Below are 17,352 nucleotides of genomic sequence, written 5' to 3'. Positions count from 1 at the left end.
TCCAATGGATTGATCAAAATCTAGCAGTAGATAACTGGATTTGGCCTCATTTACGAGCACAACATCGTAACAAAAGGAATTTTATTCTATTCTTCTGTAGGCACACCCACTTTCATACACACACACACACACACACACACACACACACACACACGTCTCTCGCACATAGACAGGTTATGTAAAGAAGCTCAAGATTCTCAGCAAGATAAAAAGACATGTTTGCATAATCCAGTGTCAGCAAAGGGGTGGAGTAGTTTTCTTAATTATGACTGTATCAGTGTCTTGGTAAAAATGAGATTTATATTTTCTTAAAGAAGATGTCTTTTTGTCAGGATTATATTTTAAATATTTCATCACTATGCATAATTTGGTCACTAATCTTCCATTACTGAATAATGTTTTCAGTGCACTAGAGATGCTTTCAGACTTCCTATTTGTGTTGGAGTGCTTTTTAAATAAAGATATCACCCATGGCAAGTTTAAAAAAACAAGATGTTTTACAGATCCCTAACCCAACAGGCTGAGAGGGTTCCTTTTGGTTTTTCTTGTGACAAGGTCCTGTGCTATGTTGCTGTCAGAGAAATTGATGATTCGCAGTCTTAAATGAGCAGTCTAATTGAATCTTGAATCAGTGTTTACTGGTGTTGTGGTGAAGATCACATTTATCAGTGTGGTTCATTGTATGTTTAAAAAAAAAAACTGTCTTCAGTGGATCATCAACAAGCAGTATTGAGAAATGTTTTGTTTTTTTAATAAATATCCAGTGAATAGTGATGAAAAACAGGTTTTGCTTTTTGGAATGATTTATTCCAATTAAAAGATGAGGGCCAATATTGTTTTAATTTCACGGTTGTACATCTCAGGTCTTTGGTGAATACAGTATGTATGTTGACACACTCCCAGCAAGCCTTTGCAGAAATTATATACTAGAAGCAAATATAAAATAAATTAAATTATAATAATTAAAAAGTTTTGTTTTGCCATTTAATCAATGACATTTTTATTGCAATTCTTAATATTACAGTAGAAACCTATGATATTTTCTCTTACAAGGCTCATTACTATCATACAATGCTAACCCTAATCCACCATAAGATCCGTACTTCATCACATTTATTACAACAAATCTTAGCATTCTTGATTGAATTTCATTAAAGTTTGCTTCTATGTTTTTCTGGTATTTAATTAAGAAATGCATCAAACTTGTACATGTAGTTTAGATTCAGATTCTTTTTGTTTGAACTAAATTATTCAACAAAAAAAGAGGTTGTTTCATAAAAATAAACAGGTGAAACAGGCTGTCTGTTATACCAGATGTTTTATACTGTAAAGGAGGTCCTGATATATGACTTTCAGGTAATTGAGTAAAAAATATTGATTTGTTGCATGAAATGTTAAACTGAGCCAAACATAATGGATAATCCGAGTGGAGGAGTCCAGAGTGCAGAGCATCTTAAAGGGAAATCAACACAGTACTAAATTACAGAAGAGACAATAACACAGAACAAAGCTAACACAAGAAAGGGGTAGAAAGAAAAAGCGAGGAGTGTCCCAGGAAGGAGCAGGGAAACAAAGTGAGGGCTGATGGAGACAGAAAATGATATCAAGTGACTGGCCAAGTAAGAGCATGAAAGTGCAAGCGTTGCATGAAGAGCCCCTGAGGTGGAGGGAGACATGAAAGGAGAAAGGACACAGCTTCATCACGAAAGACCTACTTTTTGTTGACTCACTTCAGTTCTTTGCATTATAAGAGAAGGTTTTTACTTTCTCTTTAGAGAGGAAGATTTAGAAACTGAAAAAAGGTGTTTTTCTTTTGTAGAATTTGTTTCAAAATATGCCTGTCATTTTTTCTGTCATCACTCCAGCAGCAAAGTCATGCAAGCCTTATCACTGCCATTTCTGTTGTCCTCTACCTCACGCTCTGGATACATTTCCCACTTTTTTTCTTCTTCCTTGAGTCTTTCCTTGTCTCTAATTTGTGTCCCAGTAAACATGACTCTATTTTCTGTTCCTAATTATTAAAGGGCTGAAAACAGGCTGGCAGAAAAGCCTTCTGGGAAGTTGGCTTTATTTGGCAATTTAATATTGATGTTCTTCTCTAGATAATGTGTTCATCTCCCAAGCTGACACTTAGTGCTTGGCTCAATCTCTTAATTTTACCTAATGATGAAATGAGATCAAATCACACTGCTGTTAGACAGAATATATGTGGCCTTTTTGTATCTGTTTGTGAAATAAACATCCTGTAATCAATAAATTGTGGCTTTGGAGAGTTCACCTGCTTCCTGCTTGCCTCACCACAGTTACACATTTTCTGCAGTACCTTTTAATTATTAGGCCAATAATATGAAGTTGTTCTGCAATGACCAGAATGAAACAAAGACTGAATTAAAATAACAATAATAATAATAATGCCAATTACAAGCAAGATACACTTTTACTTGTGAGGAGTGGATTTTTTTTATTACAGTCAGACAACTGTAATAAGCCCAATGGGCCATTTAAAAATGTTTGCTCTATTACCCCAGAAGCTGACATGACACTCAGTGATAAGGACAATTGAATAACAAAATATACTCCAACAAAACTACCAGCATCACTTTTATTTTTCTGTATAGGAATTCGTCTTCATGCCCTTTCTATCATGTTCCTAGTTGTTTGTTCTTATCTTTGGGTGCTAGATTCATTAAAAAGACATGCATCTGCCTTTATTCGTGTATGTGTTACAGATTTATTCTTTGCCATCTCTGTGGACTTGTCGGGGTCGAGCTCTGCCTGCTTATTTGCCCTGTATGGCCAGAAGCCATACCAGTGCAAACAGATGTCATTTCCAATCAGCTGAGGATGCACTGGCGCAGTGATGCAGGGACAAAGCAACAGGAAGAGATTAGCCGTGTTTAGATTGCTACTGAATGGTTGAGAGATGTAGTAACGAGGGAGGAACTGAAAGGTTTTCGGGACAGGAGAGACAAATAGGAAGGGGGTAAATTTAAAGGTAAAAATATTTTTGAAGTTGTATTATTTCAAACTTTAAAATAAAACAGAGACGTTGGTTTTGCAGCGGTGTCTCACCAGCTGTGTGTGACATGTCCTTGGGATGAGTCTGTTTGTTCTGTTACCATGACACATTAAACAGCTGTGCTTTCTGTGTACATTAGACTATAGACCTGATTTACAGCCATGCTTGTTCTAAAGAATCCAAACAATATTTCACAGATACTTGCCCAATTCTTGGATGTGGAAGTTTAAACACGATGTACTGGATGCACTGAGTAGGTTTTTACAGACGTGACTCTTATGTTGCTGCAGAACGTATTTGTTTTTCTGCAGCACAATTTAACCTAATTTTTCTTATTTTCAAACTTTAAGTGTGGTAGGACTTTCTTAATAATCCCATACAAATAAATCTTGCTGTGGAAGTAAGACAATCATTTTAAAAATGTGAAATCTTATGGCAAAACTCATTCACAAAGCAACAGGTTATAAAAACACATTAATCATGAACTTCAGCAGCTACTTCTTGAAATAATCCACAATACGTCATCCACTCAACACGTTTGTGTTCATCAGACTGAATGCGCTCTTAAAATTTTACGCGTTTGTCTTTGTGAGATCATAAATGATGCTGAAGAGATGAAGCCATCCGGAGGATGAATCATGGCAGATACGATTTCATTAGCAGACATCAGACCAGACCACAGGTTAAAGAATCCATTGATTTTCACCCAGTCAGCAGATCTGGGACCTACATGAGGAACTGAAACAGAGGCACAATGCACATCAATCAAACTAAATCACAAAGTGACTGTTACATGCTGCCATTTGTGTTTGTAAAAGTGACTGTATAGAAGTTTTCTGGGTTCTGACTCATTTATATCAGTATTATTCAGCTATGCTGTTAGGGAACCATTTTTTATGAGGAGTCATATACTGTTCTTGTGAGGAATATAATCAACTGTGCCTTCTGTTATTAGCATGGTTGTGTTTAACCTATAATATTTCTGTTTGGCGTAGTAGTTGTTTTCACAGCTTGCAGCCTTGTAGTACTTCCTCCACATTCAGCCCCGAGATCTCTGCTGTAACCTCCGCTGATTACAATTATTTTAGGTTTAGTGCAATTGTGTAAAAATCAGGCCGTCATACACAGAGGGCAGTTGATAGGTTTGTGCAGTATGACTTAAGCTGTTTTTCTGCCAAATATGATTATGTTCTGGCCAGATATATTATAAAAATAAGAGCTTGGCAAATGGATTTAAGTATCACAGTGTTAGAGAAAGGGTTTGGTCAAGTAGTTTACTATGAATGATGATGCGTTTGTATCTTGATTAATTTCCATTTATGGTCATTTTATTTCTTTAAAATTCATTTTGACTTACACTCATTCATGAACTGTTGATTTAACTAGATTCTTGTGATTATAAATGTCAAAACTTTGGCATGATAAACAAGAAAATACCATGAAGACAAAAGAAATGGAAACAAACGATGTCAGTTGAGTGGGGAATATCTTTCTTGTTAGGCCTCCTTGATCCCTTCCTCCAGCTATGACCATTTTCTCACAAATTGATGTAACTGTTGAGATGGCTTGACATTTTTATTTTGGCATTATGAACCTTTTCAAAAAGAGTTAAATAAGGTACTTTGTGTGCATAGTTTAATTTGGTTAAATTAAATAGGAGTAGAGAAGAAAATTACATTTCTTGCTTTACTTCTTGTGCATGTGTTAACCTTTCATATTTAAATACTTTATTTCTCTGTTGCTGACTAAACCTGGAAACTGTAGCACCTTTGTTTTCTGAAGTTTATTTAATATGATGATATGCATTGAACACACACAGGATCTTTAACAGACTATTAACACCGTTTCTGAGAGCTTTTTCTCCGAATTGTCTCTCTTCAAAATCCCGAGGCTCTCTGCAAACAGTTTGACTTGCGAGCACGTGAAACCAAAAATTGTCAACAGCTTTCAGAAACATTTTTGTTCATGTCAGATTTTTCTCTAAACAAAATAACAAGCAAGGCTTCATTCGAGTTAGCCCACACACAACAACTTTACTACTTTTTTGGGCTATAGTTCGTTATAAATAAATCTACATTTTTTGCTAAACTATTTGTTAATTTAAACATAAGTGAATTATTATGTACAATATAGGATTGATCGGCAGTAAACTTGCAGTTGCACTCCAGTTCCTTTCTCAATTCTGGCAGCATAGATATGAAACGTTTTAACTTTGTTTCATAACCTGGTTCTGTCAGAACCCCATCATTTATAAATGTCCAAGGCAAGCCATGTGAGAATATTCTCTGAGATTTAGTGTTTTATTAAAATATGTAAAATTGGTTCTTTCATTTCAATTCACTGACCTAAAATTTAAACATAAAAAAGAATAATAAGAAGAAGAAGAACAAGAAAAGAAAAGCTACAGTTCAATTCTGTTTCACATTTTGAGCCACAGTAGGTGGTGGTTAAAGGAGATAATCCAGTTTCAAGCAGCACCCTGCAGGCTGACTCAAGATTGTAAAAGTAGAATCGTGTTGGTGCAAACTTACATGCATGTGTGTGTGCACACTTTGTGTGTTTCTGTGCACAAGCAATTATTTGAGAAATGCCGTGTCATGTACTTCAGTGCAGCTGTTGTTATAGGATTCTCCAACAATGGCCCTTTCTGGTTTTTTTGGAGTCACCAAGTTACATAACATGCCGTTACTAACAACAGTCATGTGCAACCAAGGTTAGCAACACAGACTGAGCAAAAACAAAATTTAAGAAGGGATATTTTCATATTATATAAAAAAAGCAAATTTTTCACATGTTATTCTTATTTGCCTTTTCTAACCTCATTTAAAGCGACACCTTTCAGTGGTGAAATGGGGTGTGGGGTGACCCATGTTCCTAGATGTTATTTATATACACATTGAGAGTAGTTGGATGCAGTGTGTGTAGCCTTGGTCAATTTGTGGGTTATATAAGACTTCTGCAGAACACAGAGCTACTGGGCGTTAAGAGTGACACTTGAATTGATGGTGTGTTTCATCTAAGTGGTTCCAGATCTTGTGGTACTCATCATGGTTTCACTCCTCTTATTACACTTTTCATCCTCTCATTTTAGCTTTAAATGGCATGGCCTTCTGCTGTCTGTGTCTCTGAAAAGATGCTGTCTGAGATTTTCAGTAAGCCCCCGTCTTAATGAACAATAGACGGTCAGATCTGCCATTTCTTTTAGCAACCAAAAATCTGGCCTAACCTATAATCTGTGTGTGATCAGGGGAGGGGTGGAGTCTGTGGTCTGCTCCCACCCGAATAAACTGAGATTAGATTGTCGGGAGGAAATAAGGCACAGGAATTTGGGCCAGCTTTTTCGGATCGCATCTCAATAAGAGAGACAAAAGATAAAAGAAAACATGCTGCTGATTTAACACATTTTCAATCACTCTTTAAGATTTTTGCAACCTTTCCTGTTGTATTACTCCTTTAGTCCTTCCTCCCAGCTATCTGTTCTCATTTTCATAATTATTTTTTTTTTCTACAAACAAGTAATTTCCTGTTCTTCCCTCTAGGCACATGTAAGAAGGATGTGATTTGGCTTCAAAGGAGCAGCTCATACATATCAGTTTTGTGTAAAAGCTGGATAAATCCTACAGGCATAAACACACATACAGACCCCCTCCCCCACTCCTCCACACACACACACACATACACACATGTATACATGTTTGCATGTGGGAACTTCTCATTGTGCATACTCTTAAAGTAAATACTCATGTAGTGTCACTCACCTTTTCACTTTTTCTATAATTTGTGTTTAAGCTTTTTATTTTTACTATAAATTTGCCCTAACAATATTTTTGTAAACAAGTTAAATAGCTCATGAAATATGTGATTGTTTTAGACATGTATGAGAACAGTTATGCATACTATAATTCAAAAATGCTTTTCTTTTTTTGGTTTATGCTACTATCACACTTTTTGTGCACTCTGTCTGAGATGCACAGTTTTAGTCCCTGTCTCTTTAAAGCTCTGCTCCTGCTCTGATTGGTCAGCTGACGCTGGTCAAATGACAACAGATTACAGTGCAGCGACTCATTATAGCCACTAGGCAGGCATTAATCATATAACACAGAAAAACCGGGGCATCAATGTTGTAAAATAAGACTTAATGTGCTTAATTTGTTATCTCTACTTTTCTTGTAAAAGTGTTTCATTTACTATCAAACTAATCAAAAGACAAAAATACTTGAGCTAGTGTTTTAACACCAATTCCTATCCAGGATTGTTTTCTTGGACAGAGGCTTCTAAATGTTTGCCAAAAATAGTGTTGTCTAGCTTGCCTTTGTACTTTTTTATGTCAACACAGGAGTCCTTTCACAAATCCTGCCTAAAGCTAATTCACAAGAGGAGGAATAGTTTGTGGGGGTGTCCAATTGAATATTGTGCTTTCTGAACTAGATTTTGTTTTGTTCAACCTTTTTATGTGCACAGGCAGATTTGAGTTTATTTGTGGGACACTTTGGGGCATGTGTATACTCTGTGTTGTGAAAACAAATAAATAGACAAACATACACAGACATTTTCTTTGACTTCGTTAAATATTCCAGTGATATTCAAACGCTCCGCACATTTGATCAAAATGTTTGACTTTGCTGATCTCGTTCAGCCAGAGCCATCAATTACATATTTTTACTCAGCAGTTTATTCTTCAAGTTTCAACATTATAAAACGATAATAATGTCTAAATCAAATGTTTCTGAACCTCACATGACCAGTGAGAATTTCCTGAGGCTTAATTGAATCTCTTCCACTCTTTATTAGCCATAACACAAGCTGAAAACATGTCTGATCTACTGTCAGTTTGTGGATGAAAAGTTGTATCTTAGTTTTATTGTACAACATGACTTGTTTTCCAAATTGCATTTGCCTGGTTTAAACATTATTTTGTAAAATTTCTATAATGTTGTTATTTTTTAGCTCAATTTACTTGGTATTTTTTGACGGCTTCTCTTCTTTTAAGTTACCACAATCTGATCTCTTTCAGTTGTAAAACTTGAAAATCCCTCCAGACATTTCATTTTTTTTAACAAGTAATAAACAACCCACAGGATGAAAATATTTCAACATCTTGAAGAGTGAGTGTCCATATCACCGTTAAGTTGTTTTTGTTGTTCATTAATGGCAATCTGTTCAGCAAAAATGCTAAACTGATTCATCACTGACTCATGACAAATGTGAGCTTGTTTGCTTTTTGTGTAGGTGTGGGGGTGTTTGTGTGTGGATGACATGTTTTCTCACCACTGACCATCCATCCTTCCTTCTTTTTCTTCTGTTTGTATTCAGTAAAAATGAGAATCTTGTGGTTTAAAATAACACGCATCCTCTTATCAGTGATTAAGTAATTATGTAATTAAAAAGTTGATTAAGTGTCATTAAACACTTGAGGAACGCAGCGTTACAGAAAATGTTTTCTGTGGCAGCTGTTTTTAATCAAACATCCATCATCTATAACATGTATTTGAATGTTTTCGTCCCGTTTACTGGAAACATTAAAATGTCCCATGCATGCCGTGAATGTAAATTACTTTGGGCTGTTCTCCTGCACAAATTTCATTTATAGAAGAACATCAGTTTGGGATAGTAAAGTTGCCAGGCAGGAGCACCCATCATCAGGTTGATCTTAAAGTTCAAATAAGAAGAGGAATCTTAATCAAGTTTCTTGATTTTATCCTGAGCCAAAATACAAGATAATAAATGAAATTGTAAATAGGATATTTGTGTGTTCTTGAAGTTCATAAGACTTTCAGTTCAGTTGGAGTTGAGCCACCTTCTTTAAAGACTAAATGAAGTCTCACCACCCTGATTTATTTGTTTATGACGACTTACAGTATATATTCAACTTTGTTAATATGCATCTATTCACATTAAGACAAATGCACCAAATTCTCTTGGCACTGTGATGGTGGGTTTTTGCTGCAGAATTGAAATTAAAAAACAGATTTTCCAAAACCACAAGAGGTGTGCAGTAATTTTCAGTCTTTTCAAACATAGACAGATATATCATATTTGCAGAAAGTCAGCATGTGTAAGTAAATATTACATAATATAACTCAGTGTATTTGAATTTCTTACTCATAGCTATTTGATCACGTCTCCTGATAGAGGATTGCTGTGTATTAATGCTCCCGTCAGAGACAGTAAGGGTCTCTAAAAACTGAATGTGTCATTATCCGTGTAGCACGACAAATCCACTCAACTGTAGAGGTTCTCATTTTTATAATGTAGCCAGTAGATAAATCATTAAGCAGCTTTAAACCAGACAGAAGCACACTATCACAGTCACAGTTAATCTCCAGTCAGAAGCTTCAAACTCATTCTTGTATTTATTACCCTACAGTTACCTTAAATTTGTTTTTGTTTTGTTTTTTTTGCCATCTAACTGACAAGTTAGTTTTATATGTTAATGGTAACAAGTGGTGGTTCTTCCATTCAGTGGTTTTGGTTTCTATAGAAAAGCAATGTTTATTAGCAGTTGAAAAATGTCTGTTTCATTATTTATAGGTAAATAATGAAACAGACACTTTGTCACTTCATGAAGCTGTTATTCAATGTAATTTTTGTCAGTGTGTGTTTTTATGAGAGAAGGATTATGTAGTTGATTTGCATCATAAATTAGGAGGAACCCTTATTTAGAAAGCATCTTTGTTGCAGCTAATAAGGTCCAGCATTCTCTGCCATTACAGGTTTTAGGAAAATGTGTCAAAATAATACAATTTTTTTTTTCCACATCATTTGTGTAATGACTGCTGCACCAAATTGTTCTATAAAAGTTAATGTCCCAGGAAGATGCTGAAATGAAAAGATGAACTTCTTTTGTTCTGCTGTTTTATTTTAAAATGTGGCAGTATGGTGTCTGCATATTACATTTCTGAGCGATGTAAGATTGATGGGGGCGTAAACAAGATGAATGTATCTGTTCCTCTTAATGGCAGCTGTGACAATGTGTGTGTTATAAGAGAATAGCATTTTAGGCTTGTCTTTAGAGAAGATTTCGAAACATAACAAATAACCAGTACTTTTTTATCTGAACAAAGTTGAATAGGTTTGTGGAAGGTATCACTTCTTGCCAGCTACATCACCATTTATTCCCAAAATGTAGCTGTTCTCTTCTCTTAGAGCTACTGTGTAGTTTTTCAATTTCAGCCAAAGCTTTTCTTTAATGTCATTGAAAAAAAAGGCCATAATCTGAATGATAAATAATGTATTGGGAAAGTTTAAAAAGATCCCTGCTGATTCCTGGGAGCTTAAAAACACTTGGTTTGATCGTGCTTTTAAAAGATCTGCTTAACCTTGAGCATTGTGTGAGTTTAATTTAGGTTTACAAACTTGGCAGTCATATATCGAAGACCCAACTTTATAAATAATTAATTAAATGTTCACATAATCATGTACTGTTTCTATATAAGCAGACATTTTAGGTGCACGGTGTCAGCCTGAGACAAGAGCAGGAGGCTCAGAGCTGAATGAAGGACATTTCACTTCCCATATCTGCCACTCTGATCTTTGAAAGGCTGGGCAGACCGGTTTTAAATACATCCTTCCCTTTTGTGTTTGTGTAAAAAAAATCCATGTTAAAAGTTACTTTGCTGGCTCTGCAGCAGGGTCGTTTGCTGCACAGTCCTTGGTTGTGGCTATTTAGAGCCTCGGGATGTGAGCCACGGTTGTTTATGGGGACTGAGTGAACAGAGGATGGGGGGAGGAGAAACTGATAAACAGAGATGTGTAATAAATACCACCTTTTTCTTTCTTTTTTACTGGAAATTCTCCTCTTGTAGCAAAATATGTTTTACTTTTACCCTTCTGTGCATTTTTGTTGTCGCACATAACTAAGTAGCCACTGTCAGTTCTATTTTCAATTCTTTTTAATGTCCTTTTAAACTAAGAAATTAATATTCGAATAATCTAAATTCCAGGTGATTATCTGAAGTATTAGTTGCTCCTTTTATGAAAGTATGTCCCTATCTGCTGCTATAATCTAAAAAAGGAACTTAACAAGATAATTGAAACACAAGTTCTTGAGTGGAAAGAGCCCTTGTGCACAGATGGATACATCCTCACCATCTTTTCACTCTTTTGTTCCTCTCTGCACCAATTGCCAACACGCTAATATATGGTTGCTGGCTCTGACCCACTTTCTTTCAGAGGTGGCTGACGTCACTTGACAAATCATAGCTTTTCTCCCTCCTTTTTTGTAAAAAAGTGTACAGCATTAAAGCTGACATGGCTCATCCAATTTCTAACACATATGTGTATTTTTAGTGTCCTGTGACTGGAAGTGTTACACTTGACAGCTTACAGAGCAGCCACCTGGACAGTCCACTCCTGTTCTAACCGACCTCGTGTCTTTGTCTTTTCTCTGGCACAGGCCTTCTCACTGAAACACACTCTCTGTCCCCGAAGCACTGAGGCTGACAGGATTTGGTTGTCATTGGTGATTTCCTGAGTTTTTTTTTTTTATTATTATTATTATTCCTTACTCATATAGTATTGTGTTTTTCTCCAAGTTTTTGAAACAGAGGAACTTTTCCGTTGTTACCTTTGGTCACAGTTTCCTTCCTTCAGGTTAAAACTGGACAAATGAAGAAGAAAAAATCCTGAGACCAGCAGCGAAAATGTTCCTTAAGAAAATATGTTGAAATAAAGACAAAATGATGCATAGTTTATGCAAATGTTATTTAATAAATGTCAAATCTGCATTTGTTAGATATTAACTTATCAAACTTATCAAATGGCTATAATGTTTTTTCGCCACGTAATGTCTTTGTTTGTTTGTTTGTCTGTATTGTTAAGAAAATATCTTATAAACCACTGTAAAGATTTTAATGTAACCCCCAGAAAGTAATCAATGAATGTACATCTACAGCTGATTAACTTTTGTAATCAGTCCAACTGAAGATGACCACCACAGCCATCTAACCTTAACAAACACATAAAATGATTATAACTCAGTTTTACAGATGTTGAGCTAGTTTTGGTGTGATAGTAGCTGAGAGTCATCCTCAACACATTCTTTTAGTGCTGACACGTCTCAGGAGATCTCACAACATCACATGAGATTGTGCATAATGTTATTTACAAGGTTTGACCTAAACGACTATAAACCTGTCCTTTCTCAGCACAAGATGATTTTAATTTAAAAATCTGTCATGAAAGGCCAAAAAGGACTTGAAATAAATAGAGCATGTATTCATGATGATAGACATCTTTATTTTAGAGTAGTTTTTCTCCACAGCTTCACAGCAGCCTTGTGAGGTCAGTGCACTTTATCTGCCTGACTTCAGCAACATATTTCTCACCTGTTTGCTCCTTCTCCTTCTTCTTCTTCTTCCTCTCAAGGTCACAAATCATTCCAACAAAAGAGTCTTTCAAACCCTCTATTTGCAACATACCTGCATATCTCTCTGTTTGTCTACTAGACTTAATGCCAGTCCGTTTGCCTTCCTGTCTCACTCCTTCTTCTGTTTCTCACAGCCTTACTCAATGAATTCTTCTTTCTTTTTCTTAAAATGCCTGCCAGCTTTCATCCTGTAGCACTAATTACTTCCCTCCTTGGTTGCTACCTGCCTGTTTGTGGATTCTGATGCGTTTCCACGTGTTTGCCTAACAGCTTGACAGAATGTCTGCCATAAGACACGACAGCACAACTCGCGCTGTAAATCTGGCATGTTGTTCTGCCACCTGAACATGCTTTGACATGCTTATTGGCTCATAGTCTGGAGCATGTTTTCCATCACCTTTCTGAGATAAATATACAAGTAAAGATACAAAAACACAATGAATATTATTTTGAGTGTTGATTGGCATTTTGATATTGAAAAACCAGAGGCTAAATTATTCGATTAACAAACACTTTTTATCATTTTTAAGCCTCAGTTTGTTATTGCCATCCCTTCTGATTGCTATGCACAGCAGCACAGGTTTCCCATTCAGAGTCTGGGGTGGCCCAGTCTGCTCCTGTTGCTGGCACAGAAAGCTGTGTGTGTGTGTGTGTGTGTCTGTAGTCTCCTCATCTCTCCCCTCTTTAAAGACGCTTGTTAAACAGCTTCTTCTCTTCCTGTCCAGAAGCAGAGGAGAGCTTTGAGTGTATTGGGAGCAGCAGCCATGATTTAAATCCATGTCTTTTAGACTTTTGTTAATATTTTTGTGAGTCTTTGTTTCCACGTAATTCTGTGCCTTTTTGTTTCAGTTTTCTGACTCTGGTTTGTATTGCTGTGAATAAAGCACCCCACCACCCAGGTGGAAATAAACATGTAAATCCACAGGAAATCACACTTTAAAAACTTTAAGTAGTCTGATCAAAGGTAACCTTTACTCAGTTCCCTGGCTTATCTGTGTAAAATTATAAAATGGCTATGTTTACTTAAGATTATTAAACCCTAAAAGACATAAATTACTTGATGAGAACTACAATATAAGAACATTTTACTTCCAGTCACATTCCAGAGTTTTTTATTATCTTGGTTTGTTGACATTTTTAAAGTATATTTTTTCACTAATAATCCATTTAAATATCCAGTTGTTTATAAATGTTATAAAACAAATGTGCAAGAAACAGATGCAGGCTATGCAAACCAAATTTAGACAAAGCTGGGATGTTGTGACCCTCGACGAAGCAAAGGAAAGCGAGAAGCGCCCTGGTGGAGACACAGGGACAAGGCAGTCTAAAAGCCCCAAAGGTCTCCGGGGCAGACATCCTGGAGGGCCTGAAAACTCTGGAGGCTCAAGAGTATGGAACCCAGGAGGTTAGGCAACTTGGAGACTTGGTGTTCGGCATAAAGACTGAGAACTTTTCTGGAGATAACCTGGGAAAGAGAAACAAGGAGACGTAAGAAAACTTGAAGAGGCCGGGAACCAAGAGAGCAGGTGGAGACGGGCGTGGCAGGAAAACAAGTGATTGTCTGAGGACAAGAGCACAGAGGGCGCAGGGAGCAAAAAACAACTCACAAAGCTAAATACAGGAACCAAATAACAGAATTAAAGAAACAATAAACTCAATACAAAAAACCTCCAAAACCCCAGATCCTGACAGTTTTTGAGTTTTGCTAATCATTGCATTCTATTTACTGACATTTATACAATGTCACAAGTTATTTGGATTTGATTTCAAATTTACAACCAGAAGCATAGATTTAGTTTTTATTTTATTGTATGTATCTTTTGTCAAAACATGACATGGCTAAGATATTATTGTAAGTCATATTTAAAATGTTTTTGAACTTTAGATTTTAGGGTGTAAATGTGGTTGGTGAAGGCTGGTAATGAGCTCATGTTTGCCTGACCTGAACTAAATTTAATATTGACATGATGATATACTGTAATTGCAAGGTTTTAATGGTGTTTGTGTTTGTAACAAGCAGTTCCTGTAAGCTGAAGGGTGGAACTTATATGAAGCCATAATGACACACTTTGCTGCTGCGCAGAGTTGTGTTCCTCTTGTTGTTGGCAGACTTTCTAAAATTAAATTACTTCTTCTTGAGATTTGGATCCCTTACTTTTTTAAAGACCAACTTTGGAATAATAGCATATTTTGCAAGAAGAAATATATTAGTGTTTTCAAAAAAATCCCAATAGCCATGGTGCTGTTGCTCCTTGCATTTTTTAGGTTTATTTATTTATTCCTGTTTGGTTTTAAATCCTTTGGCCTTTCCTAAAATTACATTAATGAGTCTTGAGAATACACCACTAATTATGTTTGCAGTTGAGCTGTCTGAGGAATTTGCATGTTGAAAATGTTGGCTCTGGTATTTTTGTGTGTACTTAAGAAAGTATGCATGAATCTTTCTTCTTATTTATAACATACGCAGATTACTGTCATTTATTCAACTGCCTCTGTGTGAAAGTGCACCGAGAGCAGAGTTTATGTCTTGTTATGAGTTTGTAAATAAAAAAGAGCAACCTTATAAATTAGGACATGAATTAGAGAGTTAGAAAACATAAAAATGAATCATACTACTTCATAATCTCAGTTAGGGTGGTGTGCAGCTTCCACACTGACACTGACATGTCCTGAGAAACACAAACTGGACTTTTTGTTAGCACAGCTGTAAATCTGTCGGCTTTTATTTGGTAGTTGATTTACAAGAAATGGGAAAAAAGAGCTAAGAAAAAGTAAAATATCCAGTGCTAAAAGTTGGCTGAAAACTCCAGACAAGTTTTTATTTAAGTTATTAAGCAAAAATTACTTTCTGATAAATGAGTACCTGTGAAAAACACGCAAGACCCAAACTTTTAAAAATGTGTTCAAACTGGTGAGGAGATGCATGAATTACTGTATATTTAGAGTCAAAGACAAAGAAAAAAAATCTGGCCTTGCAAAAGTAATGCAACAACAACAAACATTTGAAAAAATGACATTTTTAGTGTTGTTCTGTAATTTATTATCATAATTATGCCAATCTCCTCTTCTCCTTCTTGGTGGGCTTCAAACTGGAGATTAATTTTTGATTCATTCTTTTGTTGAAGCTATGCTGCAAAAAAATGCTACAAGAATTCCTCGTTGCATTTTTGTTTTCTTTAGTCAAATGTTGGTGTGCTTGGGCCCTTTTAGGCTTTGATTACCTGGTACTCAGCATATTAAGCCCTTTAGATGATCTTGCATTGTCAGACAAACGTTTTATTTTTTACAATACCAAAGTTTGTCATTATTTTAAAAATTGAGTTACTGGTGTTGAATTTGAGCACCAGACACAGATCAAGGACATGATACCTTATCTCTGCTGGTGTGTGTGTGTGTGTGTGTGTTTAGCCCGAGGTAGGGCAGCATCAAGTTCCTCATCTGAGGCACAGTGTGTGTCTGTAGGTGGTATGAGGAAGGGAGAGGTTGGTCGTTAGGTTATGAATTCAGAACAAGATAAAGACGAGAAAGAATGAAAGTAAATGAGTTGCCGGAGAAGAAATGGAGGGAGACAACTGGGCTTTTATTCTGGGTAAGAAAGAAGTGGGAGCATTTAAAATGAGTTTGTGTAACATTTCAGGGTATGTTAAACATGTTAAATGCTGAGAGGGCTGGTGTAAAGTAGATACGGACTGTAATCTAAGACCAAAAGAACTGTTTTTATCTTTTAATGTAAAGCTACATAGATATTGACACTTTTCGGGTTGTTTTTGGTTTTGTCTCACTACTTAAGCTAGGTTTTTGTGCTTTCATTAAAGATAGACTGTAAGTAAAACAGTATTAGACACCATAATGTAATTGCTCAGTTTATTTGAACTTTTTAAGTCAATTGTGCAGAATGCAGCAAAGTTGAAGTTAAAGTTAAAGGTCGAGCAAAAGCAATCAAAGAACATATCTCAAATTTAGTATGCAATTTTCTTTTTGTTTTCTTTTCCTTGCTGCCATATTTAAACGAGTTTCTGTGCCATTCATACATTTACAGGACTTTTCTTTTCCAAAATCACACTTTGTTTTAAATCCATTTTCTTCTAACCTTCCAAGAGTTTTTTTTCTTAGGGACGAAGCACTCATTTGGACTTGAATGGGTATTACTTAAACAATGCAGTTATCATTGTTGTTTTTTGTTTTTTATTTTACATTTTTCAATTCTGTTCGAAATTTAAGTAGATCACCAGCGAGTTTTTCTGAGTTAAATCTATTGTTTAATGTAAAAATTGATTGGCTAATCAGTACATTAGGAGTCTTGTGCTGTACAGAGCAAAATATATTGACCTTTCTGTCTGACCTGCAGTAGCTTCCTCCATCTACGCTCAGCGACTGTCCTGGTTAAACTGCTGCTCATTGATTTTCACAGCGCTAATGAATTTTCCATCCAAAAAGGTTTCCTTGATGGTTCCAAGGCTGTCTTTCTGTCTGTGTTGACCATGAAAACATTTATAGATTTGACAGTGTTTGCTTTTCACACTGATTCAGCCACTCACTCAATAATACATGAAAACTTGGACTTTAATCCTCAAGCTGAGAGATGCTGTCCAGCTGACCCCACCTAGCCTTTAAACCTCCCACAAAAAAACACCTTTCAGTCATACCTTTGGTTTGGGAGCTTTGATCAGTGACCCGTTTCCTCCTCTGTCTCCTCAGGACTGAAAAAACGTACCAGGAAGGCCCTCGGGTTACGGAAGAAAGAGAAAGACAATGATTCTGCGTAAGTTCTTTCCCTGTTTTATGATGGCTCGTACGATCCGTGCATGCAGAAAACACTGCTTGGATTGACTAACTTGACAAAATGTTGATGGGGATTAGTCATAAATGTTCTGCTTTTAATGCCAGCCTGTCAATGGGATTTTGTAGAAATTAATGTTGTGTTTGGCCTTTTTGATACTCTGCATGAGACTCTTGTTCTTCTACT

At 36.1% G+C, this 17,352-nt stretch overlaps 1 protein-coding gene across 12 annotated transcripts in view; it reads left to right on the top strand.

Annotated features, from left to right (window-relative positions):
* sgip1a (SH3GL interacting endocytic adaptor 1a) overlaps positions 1-17,352 on the top strand; it is a 51,734-nt gene that overhangs the window by 7,214 nt on the left and 27,168 nt on the right. For 5 of the 12 annotated variants that reach the window (XM_037974068.1, XM_037974075.1, XM_037974074.1 and 2 more), the window contains exons 1-2: positions 15,837-15,975; positions 17,085-17,148. In XM_037974068.1, coding sequence (XP_037829996.1) covers positions 15,945-15,975; positions 17,085-17,148 — 95 coding nt within the window. In that variant the 5' untranslated portion in view covers positions 15,837-15,944. Of the gene's footprint in view, positions 1-15,835; positions 15,976-17,084; positions 17,149-17,352 lie in introns of those variants that run through there. The other 7 variants (XM_017420488.3, XM_037974067.1, XM_017420486.3 and 4 more) reach the window with 2 other exon arrangements.

Source organism: Kryptolebias marmoratus, linkage group LG24 (assembly GCF_001649575.2).
Source record: "Kryptolebias marmoratus isolate JLee-2015 linkage group LG24, ASM164957v2, whole genome shotgun sequence".
Taxonomy (NCBI): domain Eukaryota; kingdom Metazoa; phylum Chordata; class Actinopteri; order Cyprinodontiformes; family Rivulidae; genus Kryptolebias; species Kryptolebias marmoratus.
Note: the sequence above shows the minus strand (reverse complement) of the source record. Positions and strands in the feature narration are given on the sequence as shown.